Genomic DNA, 25496 nt, shown 5'->3' with positions numbered 1-25496 from the left:
AGAGACGACGTAAACAAACACACAGTCACAGTCACAGGTGTGTACAGGTGTAGTGTGTAGTAGTAGTGCTACCAGTCACCGTTGTACTCTCAGTATCAGCTTCACAGTGAAGTAGCAGCAGTAACAGAGGAGATGATCAATGTGTTATTGATATTGATGGCGTATCAATAACCTCTAAACTGCAGGATTCCAGATGTACTTGAATAAAAACAGTACTCTTGTTACTTTCTAGCGGCGACGTCAGAGCTCGTCGTCGTCCTCGCTCGGCGCCGTGTCCAGCTCCTTGTCCTTCCGCTCGGCGCGCTCCGTCACAAACTCCCTCTGCTGCGCCTGCAGCTCCTGTAGCTCCGCCCACAGACGCTCCAGGTGCAGAGCTCTGCGGCTCCGCAGCAGCCGGCCGGGGAACGGGTTCATGTCACTGAAGGCCATGTAGCTCAGCTTCCTGCACACAGAAAATTATGTTTTGTATAATTTGTCTAAAACGTTAACATCCTCTCAGTGGAATGGTATCTGGAGATCTGCATTGTATGCTTCGAAATGTGTGAGATTCAGAATTGTACAGTACAAGATTTTATGCAGAGCTTACATTACCCCAGTTACATTATCCAAAATGAACAAGGAACACCAAGACTTATGCTGGCATAGCTGTGGCTCCCGAGGCACACTGCTTCATCTACTGTGGGACTGTCCAGCAGTTAAATCTCTCTGGGAAGACGCTATATCATATATGTCATCACTTTTCAAGGTGAAGTTCCCTATTTGTCCAACAATCTGCCTACTTGGTTATGAGACCAGTCAACACTGGGGGAGCCACAGTAAACCGGCTCTGGACTCTGGGCTGTCTTACCATCAAAAGACTTATTCTAATGAACTTTGAAGTTCGCAAACCGGGATGTTTCACCAGAGAGTCATGGTTGGGAGAATTCTTGGATCTCTTGAATATGGAAAGGGCAGCATGCCTGCTAAAAGACTTTGACCAAAAACTGGATGACCACTGGGACATTATTTATAACAGCCTCATGAATTGATTTGCATTTCCCTTTTTATTTCTTTTTCATTTTCTTCTTTATGAAAATTGAATGACACTCTTGCAACCCCCCCTCTTTTTTTTTTTTTTTAGTCCAAGTCTGTCCTGTATGTGTGTGGGATTTGTTTGTTTGTTGTTTTAAGTTGTAAATGCTCATAATAAAAAACTCTTAATAGCAAAAAAAAATGTGTCTAAAAAGAAAAGATCCCTGTGTGCTCAGTGTAGAGCTGGTGTTCTTGGTCTTCATATGGAGACAGGCAGATATGTCGGCACAACAGAAGACGACAGAGTTTGTAACTTATGTGACATCCAAGAGGTGGAGAATGAAATTCATTTTGTGTTCTACTGTCCTTTCTATGAGCAGTGGCGGCCGGTCAATAGGGGGCGCTAGGGCTAGGGACACAGTAAACATAAATAACATAATAAAAAGTAATTACCATATCTGTTCAGTGTTCACTCATACAATGGGTTTCACTCTGAAATGTATAAGCCTTTCCATTCCATATTGGGTTTATTCTGGGTTGTTTCATACATTTCAATAGCGAGGGGCGCCGCGCCGGCCTAATGAATGTGTATGTGGCCTCTTAACTTTTGGCTTCCATGTGACTTCATGCTAGTCTCTAATTGGTTACTTCAAGGCGGCCAATCAGCACGTTTGGGTCATTTTTTCATCCAATCAGATTGATTAATTTAATTAATGGGGGCGGGACTAGATAAACTTTTGCTCCTCCCGCTTTCCCTTTCGGCCATGTGTATTGTATTATTTGAACTAAGATGAAGTGTGCTGATGATGATGATTTAAATTGACATGCCCGAAATAAACAAATTGATTGATTGATTGACTGAATCAAAGTCACTCCCCTGGCAGCGGCGACGTGCCTGTCACTCAAACAGTTACAGACGCACCCGCGTGCACACGGAGCAGACACACAACAACAAGACAGGAGACAATGGCGGCCGCATCAAAAGAAAAATCAGTTGTTTCTTTACGAAATAATCCTTTCACGAGGCGTTCGCTGGAGGAAAAACAAAAAAGGATAAAAGAGCTTGAACCGGAGCAACCTGACTTAAAAATCCTGCAGCAGGAAAGTGACCGTGGACGGAGTTACACAACGCTTCTCCTGTCTGTGTCAGGCCAAACTCAGCTGGCTGGATGTGAAGTCAGCAATGCTCTTATGTATCTTATTTATCTGACACCCCCCCCCCCCAATTTATCTTAGCACCAGCCGCCACTGCCTATGACTCTATAAAAACAAAAACTGTTTAGTAAGGTCGATCCAAATAACAAATCTGTGTGGTTAGACGATGCTGAGAAGCTAAAACATCTTTTGCATTTTCTTTATTTAATAAAAAGGCTTGGCCAATGAGACGAAGAGCGATGTATAGTTGAGTACTGAAAGTCATCTGAAATAGTTTATTTATGTGTCACACCTGTGTGGCAGGTAACACCAACAGGAAGGACGGTCTAGTCTTTGTCTTCATCATTAAATGTGTCGTTGTAATCCCATATGGGATGGAACACAGTGGTGGCATGACAGGAAAAATACAAATTCATTCATTCATTCATTCACACACAGTGATGAGTGCTGCTGATGTGAGACCAGGTGAGACCAGGTGAGCTCCTACCTGCCGTCAGTGACGGTCTTGGTGAAGAAGCGCAGGTACTGGTAGATCTCCACGCTGTCCTGGATCTTCAGGATGTTGTCCTCTTTGTATTTGAAGAGAGCCAGAGCGTACCTGAAGATCACCTGTCACACAGACACACAACTCACGTCATAATTACACTGCAAAAACTCTACATCTTTCCAAGAATATTTGTCTCATTTCTAGTCAAAATGTCTCATTTCTAGTCAAAACTGATCTCTTTCCACTTAAAATAAGACTCATCACCTAGAAATTAACTTCTTATGTTAAACTAATTTTCACTTTAAATTATTAGAAAAATCTGCCAGTGAAAGCAAGTTTTTTGTGCTTGTGTAGCCAATGTCGATCTGGCCCTCTGCGTTGTGTTTCTCACAGCCTGCCCTAGGTGGGGTTCGATCCCACGACCTCCCGCACCGGAGGCGACGATGCTAACCTCTTCGCCAAGAGGTTGACAACCGCTTGGCAGGTTGGTTAGCACGTCTTTTATGGGTGGAGTGAGTGCACATCCGTTACACTTGTAATAAGAAAGAAAAACTTTCTCCACTATTAGATTTTTCTACTTATTTCAAGTGAAAATCTGCTTGAAACAAGTAAAAAGCTACTTTTTATGTGACAAGTCTTATTTTAAGTAGAATGAGATTGTTTTGACTAGAAATAAGACAAATATTCTTGGTAAGATTTTGCATTTTTTCAGTGCAGAGAGACACATGACACAGTTTTATTCGGATTGGCATTTGTTGCTACTGTCAGTCTTTTCTCAGTGTCTGTAGTGGTCTATAGTGGTCTGTAGTGGTCTGTAGTGGTCAGTAGTGGTCTATAGTGGTCTATAGTGGTCAGTAGTGGTCAGTAGTGGTCTATAGTGGTCTATAGTGGTCTGTAGTGGTCAGTAGTGGTCTATAGTGGTCAGTAGTGGTCTATAGTGGTCTATAGTGGTCAGTAGTGGTCTATAGTGGTCTATAGTGGTCAGTAGTGGTCTATAGTGGTCTATAGTGGTCTGTAGTGGTCTGTAGTGGTCAGTAGTGGTCTATAGTGGTCAGTAGTGGTCTATAGTGGTCTATAGTGGTCTATAGTGGTCTATAGTGGTCTATAGTGGTCTGTAGTGGTCTATAGTGGTCTGTAGTGGTCAGTAGTGGTCTGTAGTGGTCTGTAGTGGTCGGTACCTTGGTGCCCTCGTACAGGAAGGCGTCCCACAGCGGCAGCAGGATGTCGCTGGGTAAACTCTCCACAAAAACCACCAGGAACCAGTTGAAGGTGATCAGGGACACGTCGATGGAGTGGTCGTCAAAGTGAGCGGCGAGTCGGGGGAGTTTCTCTGACAGGAAGTCCTTCAGCACCCGCTGGTCCGCCTGCCACACACACACACACACACACACACACACACACACACACACACACACACACAAGAAATACACAAACAATCAATGTACGTTTAAATTAGGCGTACATTTTTGAAAGATTAAAGAGACATTTCTGGAAAAAAAAAGTGGTAAAATTTCTCCCATAAAAAAAGAGTTTAAACATTTCTAGAAAATAGTGGTAAAAATTTTCACAAAAAATAAACCAAAAAGTTTTAAATCTCTTTGGATTGATCTTTTTTTTTTTTTTTAGAAAAATCTGGTAAAATTTCTCAGAAAAAGTGGTAACATTTCTAAAAAAAAAAAAAAAAAGTTTAAAATTTTTCAGAAGAAACTGGTAACATTCCTCAAAGAAATTAAATTGACTTAGAAAAAGTCAAACAATTATAAAAAAAAAAAGTGGTAAAAAATAATATCTAGTAAAATAGTAAAAAGTTTTTTTTTTAATTGAGAAGAAACTGGTAAAGTTACTCAAGAATTCTAGAAAAAGTGGTAACATTTTTCAAAATATTAAAGAAAAATGTGGTAAAATTTCTCAAAAAAAGGGGGGGGGGTGGCAAACAATAATACAAAAAGGGGTAAAATTTCTTTAAAAAAAATAGTAAAAAGTAGAACAGAAAATTTGAGAAGAAACTGGTAAAATTTCTCAAAAATATTGTAGGAAAAGGTGGTAAAATTTCCAGAAAAAGTTGTGGAGCCCCTTGAACCGTGTCAACCTCCCACTTTGAGAACCACTGACATTTACTTTAGTTAGATAGTTTTGTTGGACTGAGTATCCTGAGTATCACATAGACTACACCACTGCTCTGACCAGGGTCTCTGACCTGCGAGGCCACCAGGTCCTTGGTGTAGTAGTCCTGGGGCATGATGGCCTCCACCACGGCCACCAGGCACCAGAAGGCGTCTTCTTCACTCTGGAGGACGAGCAGAGCAATGGCCGCCAACCTGAGACACATCACATCATCACGTCATCACGTCATCACGCCACATCATCATCACGTCGTCACGGATTCAGACCGATTCAGACGCCTCACCTATAGGACGAATCTCCTTGTTGTCTACAACTACTTCCGGGTAGAAAACCAGCATGAGAACAATAGTGACAGACGAGAGTTTCTCAAATTTTTCATGTCACTATATCACCGTTTAGACTAATCTGATGTTTGTAAAGTCTATAAAACCAATGATTGGACAAACATACTATTTCTGTGTGCACATTTTTGTAATTAGTCATGGTTATCATAGATTAGCTGGGCTAACGGTTAGCTACCTGTTTAACTTTAATAACTCAGTGACTCAATAAACGCTCCATGAAAAAATATTTTCTCCAGCAGATATCTGAGTTACAACATGACTGAGCTAACTGGAGTAGTTTCATGTCGTGTTACACAACGGGAGGGTTTTAACAGCTGACGTCCTGCTGTTAGCTTAGCTACCGCCGTTAGCTTAGCTACCGTTAGCTGTCCCTGTCAGCTGAGCCACTGATGCTTTCTAGACACCGTGATTCCCCCAAACTGAATAAATACAACACATAGCAACACAAAACACACACACAGAAATAGTAATGTTTCTTCAATCATTTCAGATTTGTCTAAACGGTGATAGGGCGTGAAAAATATGATATATAGCTAAACTCTCGTTCGTTACTATTGTTCTCATTCAAATTACGTGCTGGTTTTCTACCCGGAAGTAGTTGTAATTAACAAGGTGATTCGGTCTATAGAGAACACGTTACCTGTTCAGGCCCTGGCAGTAGCCAATGGCAGGGCTGTGCCAGGAGAAGGCCAATAGGATGCGGCGGAGCTGCTGGAGGGCGGGGCTAGAGGGGGAGGAGAAGTGCTGATTGGTCGTCAGCGTGCGGTGCAGGTCCAGCTGGATCTGCCTGGACGCCAGGTGAGGAGACGTGAGACTCTTCTCACACAGCTGCAGGGACAACAGGTACAACAGGTACAACAGGTGAGACAGAGCGGACAGGTGGACAGGAGTGGACACACTAGCACTGTCAGTCTCCCCCCAAATCAGATTCGACTTTCTAAAGCTTCTTATGTTAAAAATTACAATTATATTCAAATTTATAATGTTTTTTTTGTTGTTTTATTTTTTTTTAGCTCATTATAGAACCTACACCAAATCTGTTATGTAACATTTAACACACTTAAGTTTTACCAACTCGATATAAAACTTCAGGAGGGTAAATGGAAATATTATAAGTTGTGGTGCAACGGATTGCAGTTAATAATAATAGTTTACATTTATATAGCGCTTTTTTATCGATACCCGAAGCGCTTTACAGAAATCCTTATTCATTCATACTAGTGTTGTAGTCAAGACCACCTAACCCGAGACCAAGACAAAGGTAAAGGTACTTTATTTGTCACATATACAGCTAGTACAGTGAAATTCTTTCTCTGCATTTAACCCATCCCTGAGGAGCAGTGGGCAGCCGCGGTGCAGCGCCCAGGGACCAACTCCAGATCATGAGCCAGTGCCTTTGGTCAGTGGCGCTGACTGGAGGATTAACCTAGCCGACATGTTTTTAGTGGTGGGGGGGAGCACCCGGAGGAAACCCACGCAGACACGGGGAGAACATGCAAACTCCACACAGAAAGGACCTGGGCGGCCGGGGAATCGAACCCAGGACCTTCTTGCTGTGAGGCAACAGTGCTAACCACTGTGCCACCGTGCCGCCCAGAAAGGCCGAGACCAGAGTATACCGAGACCAAGACAAGACCAAGACCGTGGAGGGGCGAGACCAAGTCCAAGACCGAGACCAAACAGAAGAATTATAGTCTATTTGTCATATTGAAAAATAAATGTATTTCAAACTGTCGGTAAAGCCACCCAGGCTGCAGAAGTAGCTACTTAACCCTTTTTACATCATGGTGCTTTCAAATGCTGATGCTGTTACAACCAATGTATGAAGGAACAACACTTGAAAGGTGATTCTCTGATGAAAAAACAAACAAACAAAAAAATACTGTAGCCTACATGATTTTTTTGTTGTCATTTTTCCCAAAATGATTCAATTCTCCCTCTCCGCCCCCCCCTCTCTCTCTCTCTCTCAGCTCTCTCTCTCTCAGCTCTCTCTCTCTCTCTCTCTCTCTCTCTCTCTCTCTCTCTCTCTCTCTCTCTCTCTCTCTCTCTCTCTCTCTCTCTCTCTCTCTCTCTCTCTCTCTCTCTCTCTCTCTCTCTCTCTCTCTCTCTCTCTCTCTCTCTCTCTCTCACACATGACTTTTGATTGAAACCGTCAATATTCGGCTGATCTTTTGTCCTTGGTCGGAAGGAGGGAAATCGGGCCAAAATCAGACAGCTTATCTTTATGTGTGTGTGTGTGTGTGTGTGTGTGTGTGTGTGTGTGTGTGTGTGTGTGTGTGTGTGTGTGTGTGTGGGTAGAGCTACAGCTTAAATTAACTGGGAAGAAAAGACGCTCCACCGAGTGTAACATAAAGTGACATTCGCCGCCGGCGGCTGCCTGGGGCGACGTCAAACTTTTACCGTCACCTGGAACGAAAACATAGATAAATGTGGGTTGAAAATTGAATGATTGACGACTTTGACGGCATCTCTGCCGCAGCCGGTGCCTTATTCCTCCTCTCTCCCTCTTCTTTTTCTCCTCTCTGACACGTAGGTGGCAGCGTAAACACTTTCAAAATAAAATACCGTATTGTTACATTTTAATTCGGGAAGTTCTTGCGGTTTAAAAAAAAAGATCACAGCAGCTGTGGTCTCGGCTGGTCTTGACAAAAAATCCCGAGACCAGCTCGACCGAGTAAAAATGCAGTCGAGACCGGTCTCGAGACCAAGACCATTCTCGAGTACTACCACAGTCACACCTGGTGGTGGTTAACTACCACAGGCTGACGGAAGCGTGGCTGCCAATGTGCACCAAACGGCCCCTCCCACCACCACCACCATCATACCGCCAACCCTGTGATGATTGGACGATCCGCTCTACTTCCTGAGCCACTGCCGACCCACCGTGATCCGTTCCCATCGCTTTCCACGGATCGAGTGTGGGAACGCGTAGGCCACCGCCACAGCCGAATAAATTACAAAATTACATTACAAAAACTTGAAGCTGCAGCTCTACGTCGCACAACAACAACAAAATTGATTGTTTTATCAACATGTTTACTCCCCCGAACGTTAATTTGCATCGTTGTGGAAGGAACGCGTTGAAGGTCAGTTTCCACCTTCGAATGTTCTCATTTTTAAAATGATTTGAATTCTGTTTGAATAGAGAAGTTCGTTCTGACAGCTCTAGTGGACACTGTGGACAGGTGTGAGTGACAGGTGTCTCAGACGACTCTAACCTGTTGGTAGTGCTGAGGGTGCCGGTCTCTGATGGTCCTGGTCCTGGCTCGGACCATCCAGCGCCACACTCTCTGCCTGTATATGAGAGGCTGTTTAGGAAATAATTCATATTTGCTGCTATACTCTCTTACACACACTACTATACTCTCTCCTACCTGTACTCCTGGGGGACGCCGCTCCGCAGCAGTCCTTTGAGCTCGGGGGAGGGACACAGGTCGTCCTCGGAGCGGCCGGCCAGGTACTGAGCCCAGCGGCTCAGCAGGGGGCGCTCCACGCCGTCCTGCTGGGACACCTGGACAAACAGGAAGAATTTACTCTCTGGTTTAGGAACCGAGGCAGCAGAACTTCCTGCAGCTGCAGCTCATTCACACATCAGAGGTTTCTCCAACATGTGGCCTGAAGGAGCCGGGAATCGAACCACCGGCCTGCTCCAGTCCACACCCTGACCCCCACCCAGTGGTGTAGTCTATGTGATACTCAGATATACTCAGTATACCCAATGAAAATGCATAAATACTTCAGTATACCCAGTACAACAAAACTATCTAACTAAGTTAAGTTCAAGGGGGTCCCCAACTTTTTCTTGAAATCTGACCACTTTTTCTTAGAATTTTTATCACTTTTTTAAATTATTGTTTGACTTTTTTTTTTTTTTTTTTTTTTTTTTTTTTTACCACTTTTCCTAGAGCCGGTGCATATTCTCATTTGCCCAGGTCATAGTATTTCAAAGGAGGTTAAATGGAAAGCAACTGGACTTAGTTATTTGTCTAGGAAGACGTTTCACCTTCATCCAAGAGGCTTCATCAGTTCATGTAGCATCTGACCAGGCTGGGACTGGTCCAACTATCTGGTGTGGAGACTCACTATTTAACCTCTTGTGTGGGCGTTCATCACATTATCATCACCCTTGTGAACGCCCACACAAGAGGTTAAATAGTGAGTCTCCACACCAGATAGTTGGACCAGTCCCAGCCTGGTCAGATGCTACATGAACTGATGAAGCCTCTTGGATGAGAGGTGAAACGTCTTCCTAGACAAATAACTAAGTCCAGTTGCTTTCGATTTAACCTCCTTTGAAACACTTTTCCTAGAATTTTTTTGAGAAATTTTACCAGTTTCTTCTTTTTTCCAAGAAATTGTACCCCTTTTTGTATTATTGTTTGCCCCTTTTTTGAGAGAGATAAATTTTACCACATTTTTTCTAAAAATTTTTGCAAAATCTTTTTCTACAAAACCACTTTTTCTAGAATTCTTTTGGGAAATTTTACAATTTTTTCTCAATTTAATTTTACCACTTTTGTCTATTTTTTTTTTTTTTAAATCTTACCACTTTTTTCAGAAATGTTTCAACTTTTTTGGAGAAATTGTACCACTTTTTTCCAGAAATTTCTCTATTATCTTCTTCTCCTAATTTAAACGTACATTGATAGTTTGTGTATTTCTGGTGTTTGCTTCAAAATTTTGTCCAATGGGGGTCCGTGGTAGCCTGACAAGCCAGACTATATCATTAAAATGTATAGTCTGGCAACGACCGGTAGACGTCGGCTCAATCCAGGGGGCGGGATGAAGGCTGTCTTTCAAACTGCCTCTGCACGCAATAGGGTAGTGCTTGAGCGCTACGACCAATCAGGGCAAAGAGCAGGATGCCGTTAGCCTGACAAGCCAATTAAAATGTATGTCGTCATCGTGTTAAGCCCGCCCAACGACTCTCTAAACAGATAGAGCGCTGTGATTGGTGAACACAATCGGTGTTCGAGACTCAAAAAGTTCCTATGGCTCGTTTCTAGACCCACCTATAGGAGCAAATATTTTTGCTGCCGCTAGGGTGCAGCTAGATTTCTAGGCTAGGTCCGTGGTCTAATTTGTGTCAATTTTGGGTCCTTGATGTAAAAAAGTTAGAGAACCAGCAGTCTATGTGATACAAGTATGAACAGTTTACCACCTAAAAAGTAGTTTACCCACTACAAGACATAAGACTACACCACTGCCCCCCCCCCCCCCCCCAGGTAGAGCCCAGACCTGGTGCAGCAGGTTGTGGGAGCGGATCTCCAGAGCCTGGATCTTGGCCAGCAGCTTGATGTCCTCCACCTCGTAGTCGGGGACGATCTTGAAGCCGTACTCATCGTGCTCCCTGAGGACACAGCAACACACCGTTACCCTGGATACGTTAAAGGGATAGTTCACCCAAAATTGAAATTTCACTCATTATCTCCTCCCCCTCATGTGGACTAAGGGCTGGGAGAAGTTTCAGAGTCCTCCGTGGCTTCTCTGAGTTACAGGGGGTCTCGGCGTAGCAGTGCATGTCCATATGACGGTTGCAAATGGATACCAACTGTCTTCGTAACAAAAAGACACACCAATCGTCAAATTTGGACGAACCAGGGTCTGTCCTCTTCCCAGTTCGTCCAAATTTGACGAACTGGGAAGAGGAGCTTCGAGAAGCTTCTGCTACAAAACAAGCTTGAAATATAGACTTATTTATTTTTTTTCGGGACAATTTTCGCATTTCGGGGCTTCAATACAAGAGGGACATTACATACGAGCAGCATGGAGGTATTTGGATGTTTTTTGGTGTGTCTTTTTGTTACGAAGACAGTTGGTATCCATTTGCAACCGTTATATGGACATGCACTGCTACGCCGAGACCCCCTGTAACTCAGAGAAGCCACGGAGGACTCTGACACTTCTCCCAGCCCTTAGTCCACATGAGGGGGAGGAGATAATGAGTGAAATATCAATTTTGGGTGAACTATCCCTTTAACCATGATGTAATGCTGCTGGTTGAGGCGGTTCAGGTGCTTGTACCTGGCCGCGCTGAGCTTGATGATGCTCTTGAACTGTCCTTTCAGAGCGTCGTCGATCATCTTCTGGACGGCCTCGCGCTGGACCGGGTCCAGGGTCTTGGTCTCCTGCAGCTTCCTCAGGACGCCCAGGTAACGGCTCTCCACCTGGCAGTTACTGGCCTCCAGGTAGGCACACTGCAGCCAATCAGAGGCCAGGAAACACAGAGTCACACTCCAAACAACAGACAACACCAGGACATTGAGGGACCAGAGTCCCGGTCCTCCCAGGGGGACCCACCTTCATCATCAGACTCTTCTCCTGCTCCGAGCTGTTCCTCCACAGTCTGGTCAGGTGGTAGATCTCAGAGTTCAAGAACTTGTTCTGGGTCTTGTAGGCCTCGATGTCGTCCTGAAGGAGAGGACAAGGTTTAACAGACCTCTATAGACCCTGATACTGGACTACAGACCTCCGTAGACCCTGACACTGAACTACAGACCCTGATACTGGACTACAGACCTCTGTAGACTCTGATACTGACCCTGATACTGGACTACAGACCTCTGTAGACTCTGATACTGGACTACAGACCTCTGTAGACTCTGATACTGGACTACAGACCTCTGTAGACTCTGATACTGGACTACAGACCTCCGTAGACCCTAATACTGGACTACAGACCTCTTCACTGCAAAAACTCAAAATCTTTCCAAGAATATTTGTCTTATTTCTTGTCAAAATGTCTCATTTCTAGTCAAAACTAATCTCTTTCCACTTAAAATAAGACTCATCACCCAAAAATTAACTTGTTTTTAGATCATTTTCACTTGTTTCAAACTAATTTTCACTTGAAATAAGTAGAAAAATCTGCCAGTGAAAGCAAGTTTTTTGTGCTTGTAATAAGAAAGAAAAACTTGCTCCACTATCAGATTTTTCTTCTTATTTCAAGTGAAAATCTGCTTGAAAGAAGTAAAAAGTGTCTAAAAACAAGCTGCTTTTTATGTGATGAGTCTTATTTTAAGTAGAATGAGATTTGTTTTGACTAGAAATAAGACAAATATTCTTGGTAAGATTTTGAGTTTTTGCAGTGTACCTCTACCTCTACTGACCTCTTGTGGTTCAGGCAGTTTTCAGAGTTTGACTGGTTACCTTCAGGTTCTCGACCTCCTGCTCTACTGGTCCGAGGGTCTGGGGGTCCGGGTCGTCCTCGGGGGACTCGGTCAGGCAGGCGGTCACCTGGTCCGACAGCTTGATGATCACCTGACGGGAACAAAGAGAGTCAGTCTCACAGGAACCAGAACCTCGAGTCCCTCAAGTCCTCCAGCTGCAGCTCCTCCTCCTCCTCACCTCCTGCTTGGCCTCGTTCTTCTCCGTCAGCGTGCGGATGTTCTCCTGCAGCTCGGCCAGCTGCGAGTCCCTCTGGCTCAGAGTCCTCCTCAGGCCCTCGGCCTCGGCCTGGGCCTCGTCCAGGCGGCCTCGCAGGTCGGCCGCCTGGCGCTCGCGGTGACGCAGCAGCTCCAGCCGCTCCTGCTCGCCCTTCTCCGCCAGGAACTCAGCACACGTTCGTTTCTCCAGCTGAGCCGCCTCCAAGGCCTTATGGAGGATCCAGACCAGCTCCTGGAGGCACCACCACAACATCATCATCATCATTATCATCATTAAAAGAATAATTCACCCAAAATTGAAATTTCTTTCATTATCTCCTCCCCCTCATGTGGACTAAGGGCTTAGAGAAGTTTCAGAGTCCTCCGTGGCTTCTCTGAGTTACAGGGGGTCTCGGCGTAGCAGTGCATGTCCATATAACAGTTGCAAATGGATACCAACTGTCTTCGTAACAAAAAGACACACCAAAAAACATCCAAATACCTCCATGCTGCTCATCTGTAATTTCCGTCTTGTATTGAAGCCCCGAAATGCGAATTTTGTTCCGAAAAAAATTAAATAAGTCTATATTTCAAGCTTGTTTGTAGCGGAAGCTCCTCCTCCTGGTCCGTCCAAATCTCACGCGATCTCGCGAGATTCACGGACGGACCAGGAGACGGACATTACGCATGGAAGTATTTGGATGTTTTTTGGTGTGTCTTTTTGTTACCTTTACTGGGTAAAGTTTGACAACCTATTTTTTTGTTAGAAGAAAGCTATAGAAGGATTTTTAGGGGTGTTGGCATCTTGATTTTTTTTGCTGGTGACCACTACAGGCGCTAGAATATTCAAATACTCAATTCAGGCATATATGGTCAGTTTTGGTCACAGTTTTGGTCAGATTGTAAGGAAATTGATAAAACAACAATAAAAAAAGCCTTTTTGAATCATATTGTAATATTTTAGCCAATATTGGATACAAAATACCACTTTTTTATAGACGTTTTTGGCATAGAATGTCATATAAAATGTGTTTATGTGTTTATTCACACACAATAACATCAAAATCTACAATGAGCTCAGTATCTTTCCCTAACGGTTTTCAATGAGTATATTTCACCCCTGGCAAATCCTGCTGGAAGCTCATCTACCACATTATGTAGACACATGGTATATGGATCTGGCGTACACTGCAAAAATTCAAAATCTTACCAAGAATATTTGTCTTATTTCTAGTCAAAATGTCATTTCTAGTCAAAATAAATCTAATTCTACTTAAAATAAGACTCATCACATTAAAAAGTAGCTTGTTTTTAGACACTTTTTTACTTTTTTCAAGCAAATTTTCCACTTTAAATAAGTAGAAAAATCTGATAGTGGAGCAAGTTTTTCTTTCTTATTACAAGCACAAAAAACTTGCTTTCACTGGCAGATTTTTCTACTTATTTCAATTGAAAATTAGTTTGAAACAAGTGAAAATTATCTAAAAACAAGTTCATTTTTAGGTGATGAGTCTTATTTTAAGTGGAAAGAGATTAGTTTTGACTAAAATTGAGACATTTTGACAAGAAATAAGACAAATATTCTTGGAAAGATCTTGAGTTTTTTGCAGTGTATCTGTTCCTGACGAGGAGCTTTGCCTCTCACACTTCTTCAAGAATGCAGTGTAACAACGAAGATGGTATTTTGTGAGGTCACCTTCTGGGCTTTGACCTCCTCCATCAGCATCTGCTTCTCCTGCTGTAGGCGGGACGTCCGCTCCGAGGACGAGGACGAGGACGTCTGTCGTTGGAGCGACGGCAGCGTGGACGAGCTGCGGCTCTTTGACCTCCTGCTCCGACCCTCGAACAGAGCCGAGCCGGACTTCCTGTCCTCCGTCGGGAACGCCACCGGGGCTGCTGCTGGCTCGGCCGACGGGACGGGGGTGGACGGGGTCGGAGGTTCTGCAGAATCCCTGGAGGAAGCTGGACGGAGGGAAGGGAGGAAACGGAGCGTCAGGTATCAACCAAACCAACAGAGTCCAGATCAAAAACAAAAAAAAACTTATAATATAATTTTAAATATAATTCAAATTTTTACAGAAGCTTTAGAAATACTAATCTGATTTGGAGGGAAGATTGAGAACCCTAGTGCAATGGTTCTCAGACCCCCAGGGGTCCTTGAGAGGGTTCAAAGGGGTCCCCAAATCTTTTATGAAATTTTACCACTTTTATTTTTTATGTTTTATTTTTTTTGAGAATTGTTTTTATTTTCTTTAATTTCTAAACTTTCTAACCCTTTTTTTTTTTTTGAAATTTTACAACTTTTTTCTAGAATTTTAATTATTTTTTCTTTTTTTTGAAGATTTTTACCACTTTTTCTAGAATTGTTTTTTTTTTTTTTTTTAATCCTACCCCTTTTTCTAGAATTTTTCCCCCAGTTTTTGGAGAAATTGTAGCTACTATGTTTTCCCAGAAATTTCTCTACAATATTTCCAAAAATTCATGCCATTGGCCCTAATATGAATGCACAGTACATTGACTAAAAAAGAAATACTTGTATATGTCTAGTGTTTGCCAATGGGGGTCCGTGGTCTTATTTGTGTCAATTTAGGGGTCCTTGGTGTAAAAAAGTTTGAGAACCACTGCCCTAAGTGTATAGTGTGTGTACAGTGTGTACAGTGTGTGTGTTTAGAGTGTGTAGAGTGTGTACTTGTGTTGCTGGTGTCGGCGGTGCTCAGCTGAGTCCAGGTCGGAGCTTCTGCTCTGAACAGACTCTGGCTCCACTCCTGAGACGACCTCTTCCTGAGACTGTGGACCGAGTTCCTGCACAGAGGAAACAGCTGATGAGCAGAGAGGATCATGGGAAACACACGGTGAAGCCCCGCCCCCCTCCACGCCATCGCAGCCGCCACCGTGACGTTGAACTCACTGCAGCTCGATGAGCGGGTGTTTGAGCGACATGTTGGCGAGGGGCATCCGCTGCGTCGGGGCGTTGGCGGCCTCGTCCCCCACCAGACCCAGAGGACTCTTCAACACCGGCAGGAAGTCGTCTGACGGACAGGACACAGAACCAATCAGAACCAATCAGAACCAAACAGGACCAATCAGAACCAAACAGAACCAAACAGGACCAAACAGGACCAATCAGGACCAATCAGAACCAATCAGAACCAAACAGAACCAAACAGAACCAAACAGGACCAATCAGAACCAATCAGAGCCAAAGACAATCAATCAGAATGTGTCTCGTGTCTCACTCTAGTCTGTGACATCATCAGTGGGCGTGTCCTATAGACCGAATCTCCTTGTTGTTTACATTCTACTTCCGGGTAGAAAACCAGCTGTAATTTGAATGAGATCAATAGTAACGAACGAGAGTTTAGCTATATATCATATCTTTCACGCCCTATCACCGTTTAGACAAATCTGAAATGATTGAAGAAACATTACTATTTCTGTGTGTGTGTTTTGTGTTGCTATGTGTTGTATTTATTCAGTTTTGGGGGAATCACCGTGTCTAGAAAGCATCAGTGGCTCAGCTGACAGGGACAGCTAACGGTAGCTAAGCTAACGGTAGCTAAGCTAACAGCAGCAGCTAAGCTAACAGCAGGACGTCAGCTGTTAAAACCCTCCCGTTGTGGGACACGACATGAAACTACTCCAGTTAGCTCAGTCATGTTGTAACTCAGATATCCGCTGGAGAAAATATTTTTTCATGGAGCGTTTATTGAGTCACTGAGTTATTAAAGTTAAACAGGTAGCTAACCGTTAGCCCAGCTAATCTATGATAACCATGACTAATTACAAAAATGTGCACACGTAAATAGTAATGTTTGTCCAATCATTGGTTTTATAAACTTTACAAACATCAGATTAGTCTAAACGGTGATATAGTGACATGAAAAATTAGATAGAGAAACTCTCGTCCGTCACTATTGTTCTCATGCTGGTTTTCTACCAGGAAGTAGTTGTAAACAACAAGGAGATTCGTCCTATTCTAGTCTGTGACATCATCAGTGGGCGTGTCTCACTCTAGTCTGTGACATCATCAGTGGGCGTGTCTCACTCTAGTCTGTGACATCATCAGTGGGCGTGTCTCACTCTAGTCTGTGACATCATCAGTGGGCGTGTCTTATTCCAGAGCAGGAAGGAGGAAGAGGAGGAAAATAATCTGCAGTCGTGTGATGGAGAAATTAAATGTTTGGAGGAGATTTGGACAAAGACTGAAGATCTTTCTTGTTCTACTTTCTAGCTTTTCTGTAAATTCTGTCTTTGTCCAAATGAATTTATCTTTGGTGCTGAATAAACTAAAGTAACTCTGATCTTTGGACCTCCAACAACTGAGAAGAACTGAGACAAAGAGAAAGAAACATTTATCCTCTATTGTGTTGACTTCAGTCTGAAGCAGAGTAACGTCCTCCTACTTTGTTTCAACTGAAACTGGTGTGAAGCCGCTGGTTCAACTGGTTCAGTGTGTCTGACTGGTGGAGCTGGTGTCGACCAAGGGGGCAGTTGTCGGTCTGAGAAGTGAAGCTCACTTCCGCGTTCAAAAAACTGCAATCCCCTGGGCTTCCTCTGGGGGCTGGTGTCAGAAGGGAGCAACTCCAATCGAGCCCCATGTTAAAAAAGCCGACTTTACAGCTTAAAAAAACATATTTACACCCTTATCTTATTTTTTTGGTCTCAACCGATAGTTTCTACCCCCGCACACACTCTGAGGGCGGTGAATTTTTTTTTAACTCCTCCGTTTTACTGTTATTAGGTTAAAATTCTGGCCAATTAGAGCGCGGAAACGTTGAGTGACAGGTCCGGCGACCGCTGCTACGAGGCCAGTGGGCGGGTTCTCGGCCGGCCAACCGCCGCACCGCTCCAAATATGGCAAGTAGAATCCAACATGGCGCGGCTCAAACCCCCGTAGTAGCGGCACAAAACAGACTCCCCCAAACCAATGGGTGACGTCACGGTGCTACAGCCATTCTCTTTACAGTCTATGGTGTCAACTGGTTCAGTTACTGGTCAAACAACAGGAAGTAGATACACATCGCTTCCTGTTTCCTGTCTGGGTCAAACACCTGGAGACATGGGCTGTGTTCGAAACCGCATACTTCTCCTACTACTCGTACTACTCATACTAACGATTTGAGTATGCAGTATGTTCACACTGCGCAGTATGCGATTTGCAGTAGGCGAGAAGTTCCCGGATGCATACTAGATTCGGCCGAAATGTTGAGTATACATCATGAGGTCACTACTCATACTCAAACTACCCAAGATGCAACGCAACGTGACGTCAAGGACCGCCTCTTCCTTGCCGCGAAAAAAAAAAAAAAAAAAAGAACGGAGAAGGAGGAGCCGAGCGGACGAGAGGAAAAATGGAGGGGCAGCAATACAAATGTGAGCAAGCTAGCCACAGTGGGGACAGGTTCACTTCCTGTTTATAAAGTAAGAGCGCTGACGTCACTGTAACGGCTTTCTTTATGGTCAATTGCAACGGGTGCTTTATTTTGACACAGAAACCGGAAGTACAGTGCTCACTACGGCTGGTTTTACTAACGCCAGAGAAGTCCGACTTCGTCCGACTAAAATTGTAAATAGGTGTTATTTTGTCATTTTTTCAACACCATGGGGATACGAAGTAGTACTTTCTCACCTGAAAATGTTTCAAATGTTGCTGAAGTTATATATTTACAGAGTTTAGAGCTTAAGTGAAATCAGCTTCAGGGCGGCTGATTTCGGCTCGGGCAGGAGCGAAATTCATTGTGGGTTATCATAGTACGCAGCAGTGTGAACGCTCTGCATACTGTATGATCGATTAGTATGTAGTATGGAGTATGGAAGTATGCAGTATGGAAGTATGTAGTATGGAGTATGTGGTTTCGAACACAGCCAGAGAACCGTCTCTGTCTCCATGGGGACAGAGGGAGGAGGACAACATCCACTGTGATTGGTTAAAAAGAGACGAGGACGTGACCACATCATCGTCTTCACAGGGTTCCTACAGCTCAAGCCAAGTTAAATTTAAGACTTTTAAAGACTTTTTTAAAGCCACTTGAAATGAAATTTAAGACCGACTTCATAATAAACACAAATGCAGAAAAAAGAAGAAAAAAAACACCACATCAATTACATAGGGTTATAGGGACATTTTACCCACTTTCCTATGTGATCCAAGGTAAAGTGACTGCTACATGAACATTGGATTGTGTCTCTTTCCAGCTGTCCTTTCAAAATAAATGCATAAAAAGTCTGAAAAAAAAAAAAAAACACTGACTCGGGAGCTGGTGGCGGTGAGAAATTTAGCGTTGACGGCCGCCACTAACTTCTCTATGTCGGAATGTTACCAATTATTTTGAGATTTGAGACTAATTACAACCATAAAATACCACTTACCATGTGTTAACATTTTTAAGACCTTTGAAAAATTGATTTAGGACATTTTAATGCCAATTAAGGCCTTGTTTTTAGATTAATGAATTCAATGCCCTTTAAGACTTTTTAAGGATCCGTAAGAACCCTGCTTCATGTCTCATGTGACTCTGACTAACCAGAAGCAGAACCAGAACCGGTCAGAACCAGAACCGGTCAGAACCAGAACCAACAGAGTCCAGTAGACCAGTCCAACCGTGTGTGTCTCTCATCTCACCTGTGTTGTTGTTGTCTGGACAGGTGGACGTCTGTCTGTGCTGCCATCGTCTCACCTGCAGCTGCAGCAGCCAATAGAGCATCAGGTCCTGGGTCACAGCCTGAGAAGAGACGATGAGGGTCACTACATGAAGACAGTTACTCCATACGCTGCAAAAACTCAGGAATATTTGTCTCATTTCTAGTCAAAACAAATCTAATTATACATAAAATAAGACTCATCACATAAAAAGCAGCTTGTTTTTAAACACTTTTTACTTCTTTCAAGCAGATTTTCACTTGAAATAAGTAGAAAAATCTGATAGTGGAGCAAGTTTTTCTTTCTTATTACAAGCACAAAAAACCTGCTTTCACTGGCAGATTTTTCTACTTATTTCAAGTGAAAATTAGTTTGAAACAAGTGAAAATGATCTAAAAACAAGTTAATTTTTAGGTGATGAGTCTTATTTTAAGTGGAAAGAGATTAGTTTTGACTGAGACATTTTGACAAGAAATGAGACAAATATTCTTGGAAAGATTTAGAGTTTTTGCAGTGTACTCCACCTGGCACCCTGGTCTTTCTCTGTGACAGTCAAACTAACTGTAGGTTGATCATTAACCTGCAGAGTCCTGACACATCCAGACAGAATACACTCATCAGTCTGTTAGTCTAGTCTAAGTGTGTGGGGCAGATCTTCCTTATTGACTTTTTATTCCTCCCACAGATAAATTGATGAACTTTAATCCAGGTTTATTACCTCATGTTGTAGCTCAGAGATGCAACAACAACTGATATAAAACACCTTTATAATTCTGTTCTCATGAACCATCTACAGGATTAGAACTGTTCTGTAATCTCTTGGTCCCCTTTATACTGTTTTGGCCAATTATGTTGTTCGTGTCATATATGTTTGTGTCAGATGTCAAGGTGTTATATCATGATGCATTGTTCTATTGTCCTAGTCCTGCCCCTTGTGCTTTTATCTTCATGTTTTTATGTCTAACACCAACCTGCCAATGGGACCGGGGATGGGAATGAGCCACTTGGCTACAATCCCACATAGTATTTACACAACAGTGTTCACCAATATGTACTGTTTCCATTTAAAAAAATAAAATAAAATCTGAATCTGAATCTGGATTCACTTTTCGAGTGAAAAATGTCTGTTTGGACATAAACGTCAAACCACTTTACTCATGTGGTTCTGACCTTCACAGGCTCCATGAGATGAGATGATGTGATGTGATTCCTCCTAAATGTTTGGTCACATGTTCAGTTTTTAAATTATGGTTTCCTAGCAACAAGGAGGCGGCTCAACTCGGCCCAGTCTCCCCTACACTGCAAAAACTCAAAATCTTTCCAAGAATATTTGTCTTATTTCTTGTCAAAATGTCTAATTTCTAGTCAAAACTAATCTCTTTCCACTTAAAATAAGACTCATCACCTAAAAATTAACTTGTTCTCGGATAATTTTCACTTGTTTCAAACAAATTTTCACTTGAAATAAGTAGAAAAATCTGCCTGTCTGTCTAAAAACAAGCTGCTTTTTATGTGATGAGTCTTATTTTAAGTAGAATGAGATTTGCTTTGACTTAGAAATAAGACAAATTTTGCAGATTTAGCATTTTTGCAGTGTATACAGACTGACTCGTCTCCATCTCCTCGTCCTCTCACCTTGAGGATGAAGGTGCGTTCGGGCGTGCGGATGTGGAAGGTGCCTTCGGGCGCCTTCAGCGGGTAGGTGAAGGTGGCGCTGCTCAGCTGCACGTGTCCCAGCGGCGTGACGTCCTGCGGCGTGCGGTAGTAGAACAGCTGGTTCTTCTTCTCCTCGTAGGTGAACCAGCGCTGCTTCCAGGCCCTCAGGGGCCCCGCCTGCTTCCGGAGGAAACCACACAGTCTGGTCGCCGGGGGCAACGGGGCCGTCGCCGGGGCCAACGGGGCCGCCGGCCGGTCGCAGAACGCCTCGATGGTGGTGGGGGGAGGGGGCGGGGCCAGGATGGACAGAGGGGGCGGGGCCTCGGTCAGGGGTTGAGGAGGCTGCTGGTGGTCCTGGTGGTTCTGGTGGTGGTCCTGGTGGTCCTGGTGGTTCTGGTGGTCCTGGTCTTTGGACTCTGATGATGAGGGGACAGTTAAACCGTCCGTCGGACCAGGACCAGGACCAGGACCCGGGTCAGGTCTCCTCCTCTGGGTCTGTTCATGTTTCAGGCAGAGATGATCTGGTTCTGGTTCTGATGAAGGAGCGTGGACCTGCTGCTCTGTGGGAGGAGGAGGACCTGATGGACCAGGTCTTGGACCAGGTCTTGGATCAGGAGAGTCTCCAGGTGTCTGGTTTTCTGTCGGAGGCTCCTGGTGGTTTGTTTGTTCAGTGAAGTCCAGCCGGTCTGATTCCTCTCCTGGTCTCTGCTGCTGGTCTCCTGGTCTCTGCTGGTCTGCTGCTGGTCTCTGCTGGTCTGCTGCTGGTCTCTGCTGGTCTGCTGGTCTCTGATGGTCTTCTGGTCTCTGCTGCTGGTCTCCCCGGTCCGACTGCTGGTCTGCTGGTCTCTGCTGGTCTTCTGGTCTCTGCTGGTCTCCCCGGTCCGGCTGCTGCTGCTGCTGCATGGTCTCCAGGTCTGTGTGGACAGGAAGTGAGCGAGACGAGGCAGCGCTGGGATTTCCTGCCGCTCCGCCTCCGTTCATCCTGCTGCAGAACAACAGAGAAGAGGAGGAGGAGGAGGAGGAGGAGGACAGACCATAATGAGACATAATGACAGGAAGTTCCTCAGATCCACAGGAGCAAAACCAAAACCGTCCACGCCCCCCCGGTCCAACAACAACGTGGTCCAGATCAACTAGGACTCCTCCATCATCCGTCATTATAGTTCACTAAGAATAAAACTACAACTAAAAGTAGCAGTGAAATAATAATCTAGTTATTATTTATATAACCTTTATTTAACCAGGTTTGTCCCATTGAGATCCAAGATCTCTTTTGCAAGAGAGACCTGGCCAAGAATGACAGCACATAGTTTCAACACATAGTCACACTGCAGATATCTTACCAAGAATATTTGTCTTATTTTTAGTCAAAATGTCATTTCTAGTCAAAACTAATCTCATTCTACTTAAAATAAGACTCATCACATAAAAAGTAGCTTGTTTTTAGACACTTTTTACTTCTTCCAAGCAGATTTTCACTTAAAATAATCTGATAGTGGATCAAGTTTTTCTTCCTTATTACAAGCACAAAAAACTTGCTTTCACTGGCAGATTTTTCTACTTACGGTATTTCAAGTGAAAATGTGTTTGAAACACGTGAAAATTATCTAAAAACAAGTTCATTTTTAGGTGATGAGTCTTATTTTAAGTGGAAAGGGATGAGTTTTGACTAGAAATGAGACATTTTGACAAGAAGACAACTACTGCCCAATTCCAATTCTTATTTTCATCCCTACCCCTAGCCTCTCGTGACGAGCTTTTGCCACAAATCCTGTGTTCAAAACCATGTTAACTTAATAAAATAAAATACAATGTAATGCAGACTGACTGGTTTATTGTAAAACATTTATTTATTGATGTAAATGTGGTGATTTATGTACGTAATGTTAGGCTACAGAGCCCTGAGGCAGTGCTCCTGTGTCCAATACATGAAGCTTCACTTTTAATTCAAACAAACTAATGCGACTGCCACAATTGTTACATTTCATCAATGAGACCAGCATTTATCTCCTAAAAAGAATGTAACTACCCGGCGGTAAACCTTTAAAAACCTGCGGGTAAGTTAATTAGCGATCGTCTTTTCTCCCGGGATGACGACGGAGGTTGGCCGGCTGAGCAGCTCTCTGGACGGGTGGTGTGTCTGTGACGAGCCGTTGATCTGCTCCACCGTGGAGCTTCACTTCTCCCAAAAACATCGGAGCAAACGTCTAAACAGCCATCATTTGGATAAACCGACTTCACATTGGGGATCTAAACAGCTACTTTCTCACATGAAAAAATATTAAAACTTAACAAAGTGACGTAATAACAGCGCTACAGCGAGAAATAAAACAGCTGCCGGTTGCCGCAAGATAAACTTGTCATAGCCCTCGGTTTGTAGTGTGCCCCTGAAAAATCTCCGTTTGAAGGGCCAGATAGCCAGACCACTTCCCCCTAACCCTCGTCTGAACCTGAATTGGGACACCCTTGGCCCTAGCCCTTCGTTTAGCGTGTTCATGTGAAGTGTTGTTGTCCCGATTCTGGTTCAGACGAGGGTTAGGGGGAAGTGGTCTGGCTATCTGGCCCTTCAAACAGAGATTTTTCAGAGGCACACTACAAACCGAGGGCTATGACAAGTTTCTCAGAATGCATCTCGCGGCAACCGGCAGCTGTTTTATTTCTGGCTGTAGCGCTGTTATTACGTCACTTTGTTAAGTTTTAATATTTTTTCATGCGAGAAAGTAGCTGTTTAGATCCCAATGTGAGCTCGGTTTATCCACATGAGGCTGTTTAGACGTTTGCTCCGATGTTTTTGGGAGAAGTGAAGCTCCACCTGTGGAGCAGATCAACGGCTCGTCACAGAGACACCACCCGTCCAGAGAGCTGCTCGGCCGGCCAACCTCCGTCGTCATCCCGGGAGAAAAGACCATCGCTAAATAACTTACCCGCAGGTTTTTAGAGGTTTACCACCGGCTGGTTACATTCTTTTTAGGAGATAAATGCTGGTCTCATTGATGAAATCTAACAACTGTGGCAGTCGCATTAGTTTGTTTGAATTAAAAGTGAAGCTTCATGTGTGTATTGGACAGAGGAGCAGCGCTGCTTGGGGGCTCTGGAGCCTACGGACAGAAATCACCACATTTACATTAAGTTAACATGGTTTTGAATACAGGAGTTGTGGCAAAAGCTTGTCACGTCTGCTTATGTGAAAGCCAGCAGAGACGACTGATGACGTATGTGATTGTTGAAGTGGTGTCCCAGTTCGTAGGGGTTGTAGCTCCGTTTCAAGGGGCAAGGGTTAAGGGCTAGAGCTAGGGATGAAAACTAGAACCAATTGGAATAAAAACTAAACTAAACTGATTCATCACTTGTTGAATTCACTAAAACTAAACTGGAATAAAAAATCAAACTGGAAAACTAAATAAAAATGAAACTCATTATATATACTCATAATAACCGTCCCTGCTTCTAGTCTCTCTGACTTTACTTTGTGTTGAATGTTCTGCTGTTCTTTATGATTTAAAGGGATAGTTCACCCTAGAATGATATTTCGCTCATTATCTACTCACCCTCATGTTGACTAAGGGCTGGAAGAATTTCCAGAGTCCACCGTCCCTTCTCTTAGTTACAGGGGGTCTTGGCGTAGCAGTGAATTTCAATGCAACGGTTGCAAAGGGACACCAGAGCTCTTCGTAAAAAAACACACACAAAAAACATCCAAATACCTCCATGATGCTCGTATGTAATGTCCGTCTTGTGCTGAAGCCCCAAATTGCGTAATTGTCCCGAAAAAAATTAAATAAGTCTATATTTTAAGCTTGTTTGTAGCGGAAGCTTCTCGAAGCTCCTCTTCCTGGTCCGTCCAAATCTCGCGTGATTCGCAGTAACCGCACTGACGCCGGCGCAAATCACGCGAGATTTGGACGGACCAGGAAGAGGAGCTTCGAGAAGCTTCCGCTACAAACAAGCTTAAAATATAGACTTATTTAATTTTTTTCGGGACAATTACGCAATTTGGGGCTTCAGCACAAGACGGACATTACATACGAGCATCATGGAGGTATTTGGACTCTGAAAATTCTTCCAGCCCTTAGTCAACATGAGGGTGAGTAGATAATGAGCGAAATATCATTCTAGGGTGAACTATCCCTTTAAGACAAACAGTTCAGATACAGGTGCTTGTGTGTGTGTGTGTGTGTGTGTGTGTGTGTGTGTGTGTGTGTGTGTGTGTGTGTGTGTGTGTGTGTGTGTGTGTGTGTGTGTGTGTGTGTGTGTCTAAACACAGTAACACCGGCCGGGCTCCGACAGGAAGTGATGAAACACTGCATTGTTTCAGAAAAGCTGCTTATATATAGTCAATGAGCCCATTCACACACACACACACACACACACACACACACACACACACACACACACACACACACACACACACACACACACACACACACACACAGTTACAGTTACAGTAGTATAACGGTACCTGTAGATAGTAGTCCCGAGTCTGTCTGGACGTGTCTGGACCTGCACGAGCGCCTCACCTGGAGGGGGCGTGGCCTCCACAACACAACACCTGGATTCTGTTTGTCTGACAGTCTGTCCTCCTCCTCTCCTTCTCCTTTCCTTCCCTCCTTCTCCTCTTTCTCCTTCTTTTTCTTCTGTTTCTTCCTCTTCTCTTGCTCTTCTTCTTGTTGTGGTAGTTAGTTAGTTTTCCTCCTCCTCCTGTTCCGTCTCTTCTC

The 25496-nt window shown here is 43.9% G+C and overlaps 1 protein-coding gene across 1 annotated transcript; it reads right to left on the bottom strand.

The window, feature by feature from the left end:
* Positions 1-240: 240 nt before the first annotated feature.
* On the bottom strand, positions 241-21762 carry tbc1d2 (TBC1 domain family, member 2; the record flags this gene model as incomplete). The annotated part of the gene is made up of 19 exons (XM_083981177.1): positions 241-442; positions 2654-2775; positions 3832-4017; positions 4851-4971; positions 5762-5949; positions 8340-8415; positions 8496-8620; positions 10360-10471; positions 11146-11318; positions 11422-11532; positions 12271-12381; positions 12469-12738; positions 14182-14447; positions 15175-15287; positions 15394-15514; positions 19108-19207; positions 20761-21048; positions 21103-21385; positions 21668-21762. The coding sequence occupies 19 exons, from the start codon at positions 21760-21762 to the stop codon at positions 241-243; spliced, it is 3063 nt and encodes a 1020-aa protein (XP_083837303.1).
* Between the last annotated feature and the right edge of the window lie 3734 nt (positions 21763-25496).

Source organism: Trachurus trachurus (assembly GCF_905171665.1).
Source record: "Trachurus trachurus genome assembly, chromosome: 10".
Taxonomy (NCBI): Eukaryota; Metazoa; Chordata; class Actinopteri; order Carangiformes; family Carangidae; genus Trachurus; species Trachurus trachurus.
The sequence above is the reverse complement of the archived record's forward strand: the minus strand, read 5'-3'. Positions and strand labels throughout refer to the sequence as shown.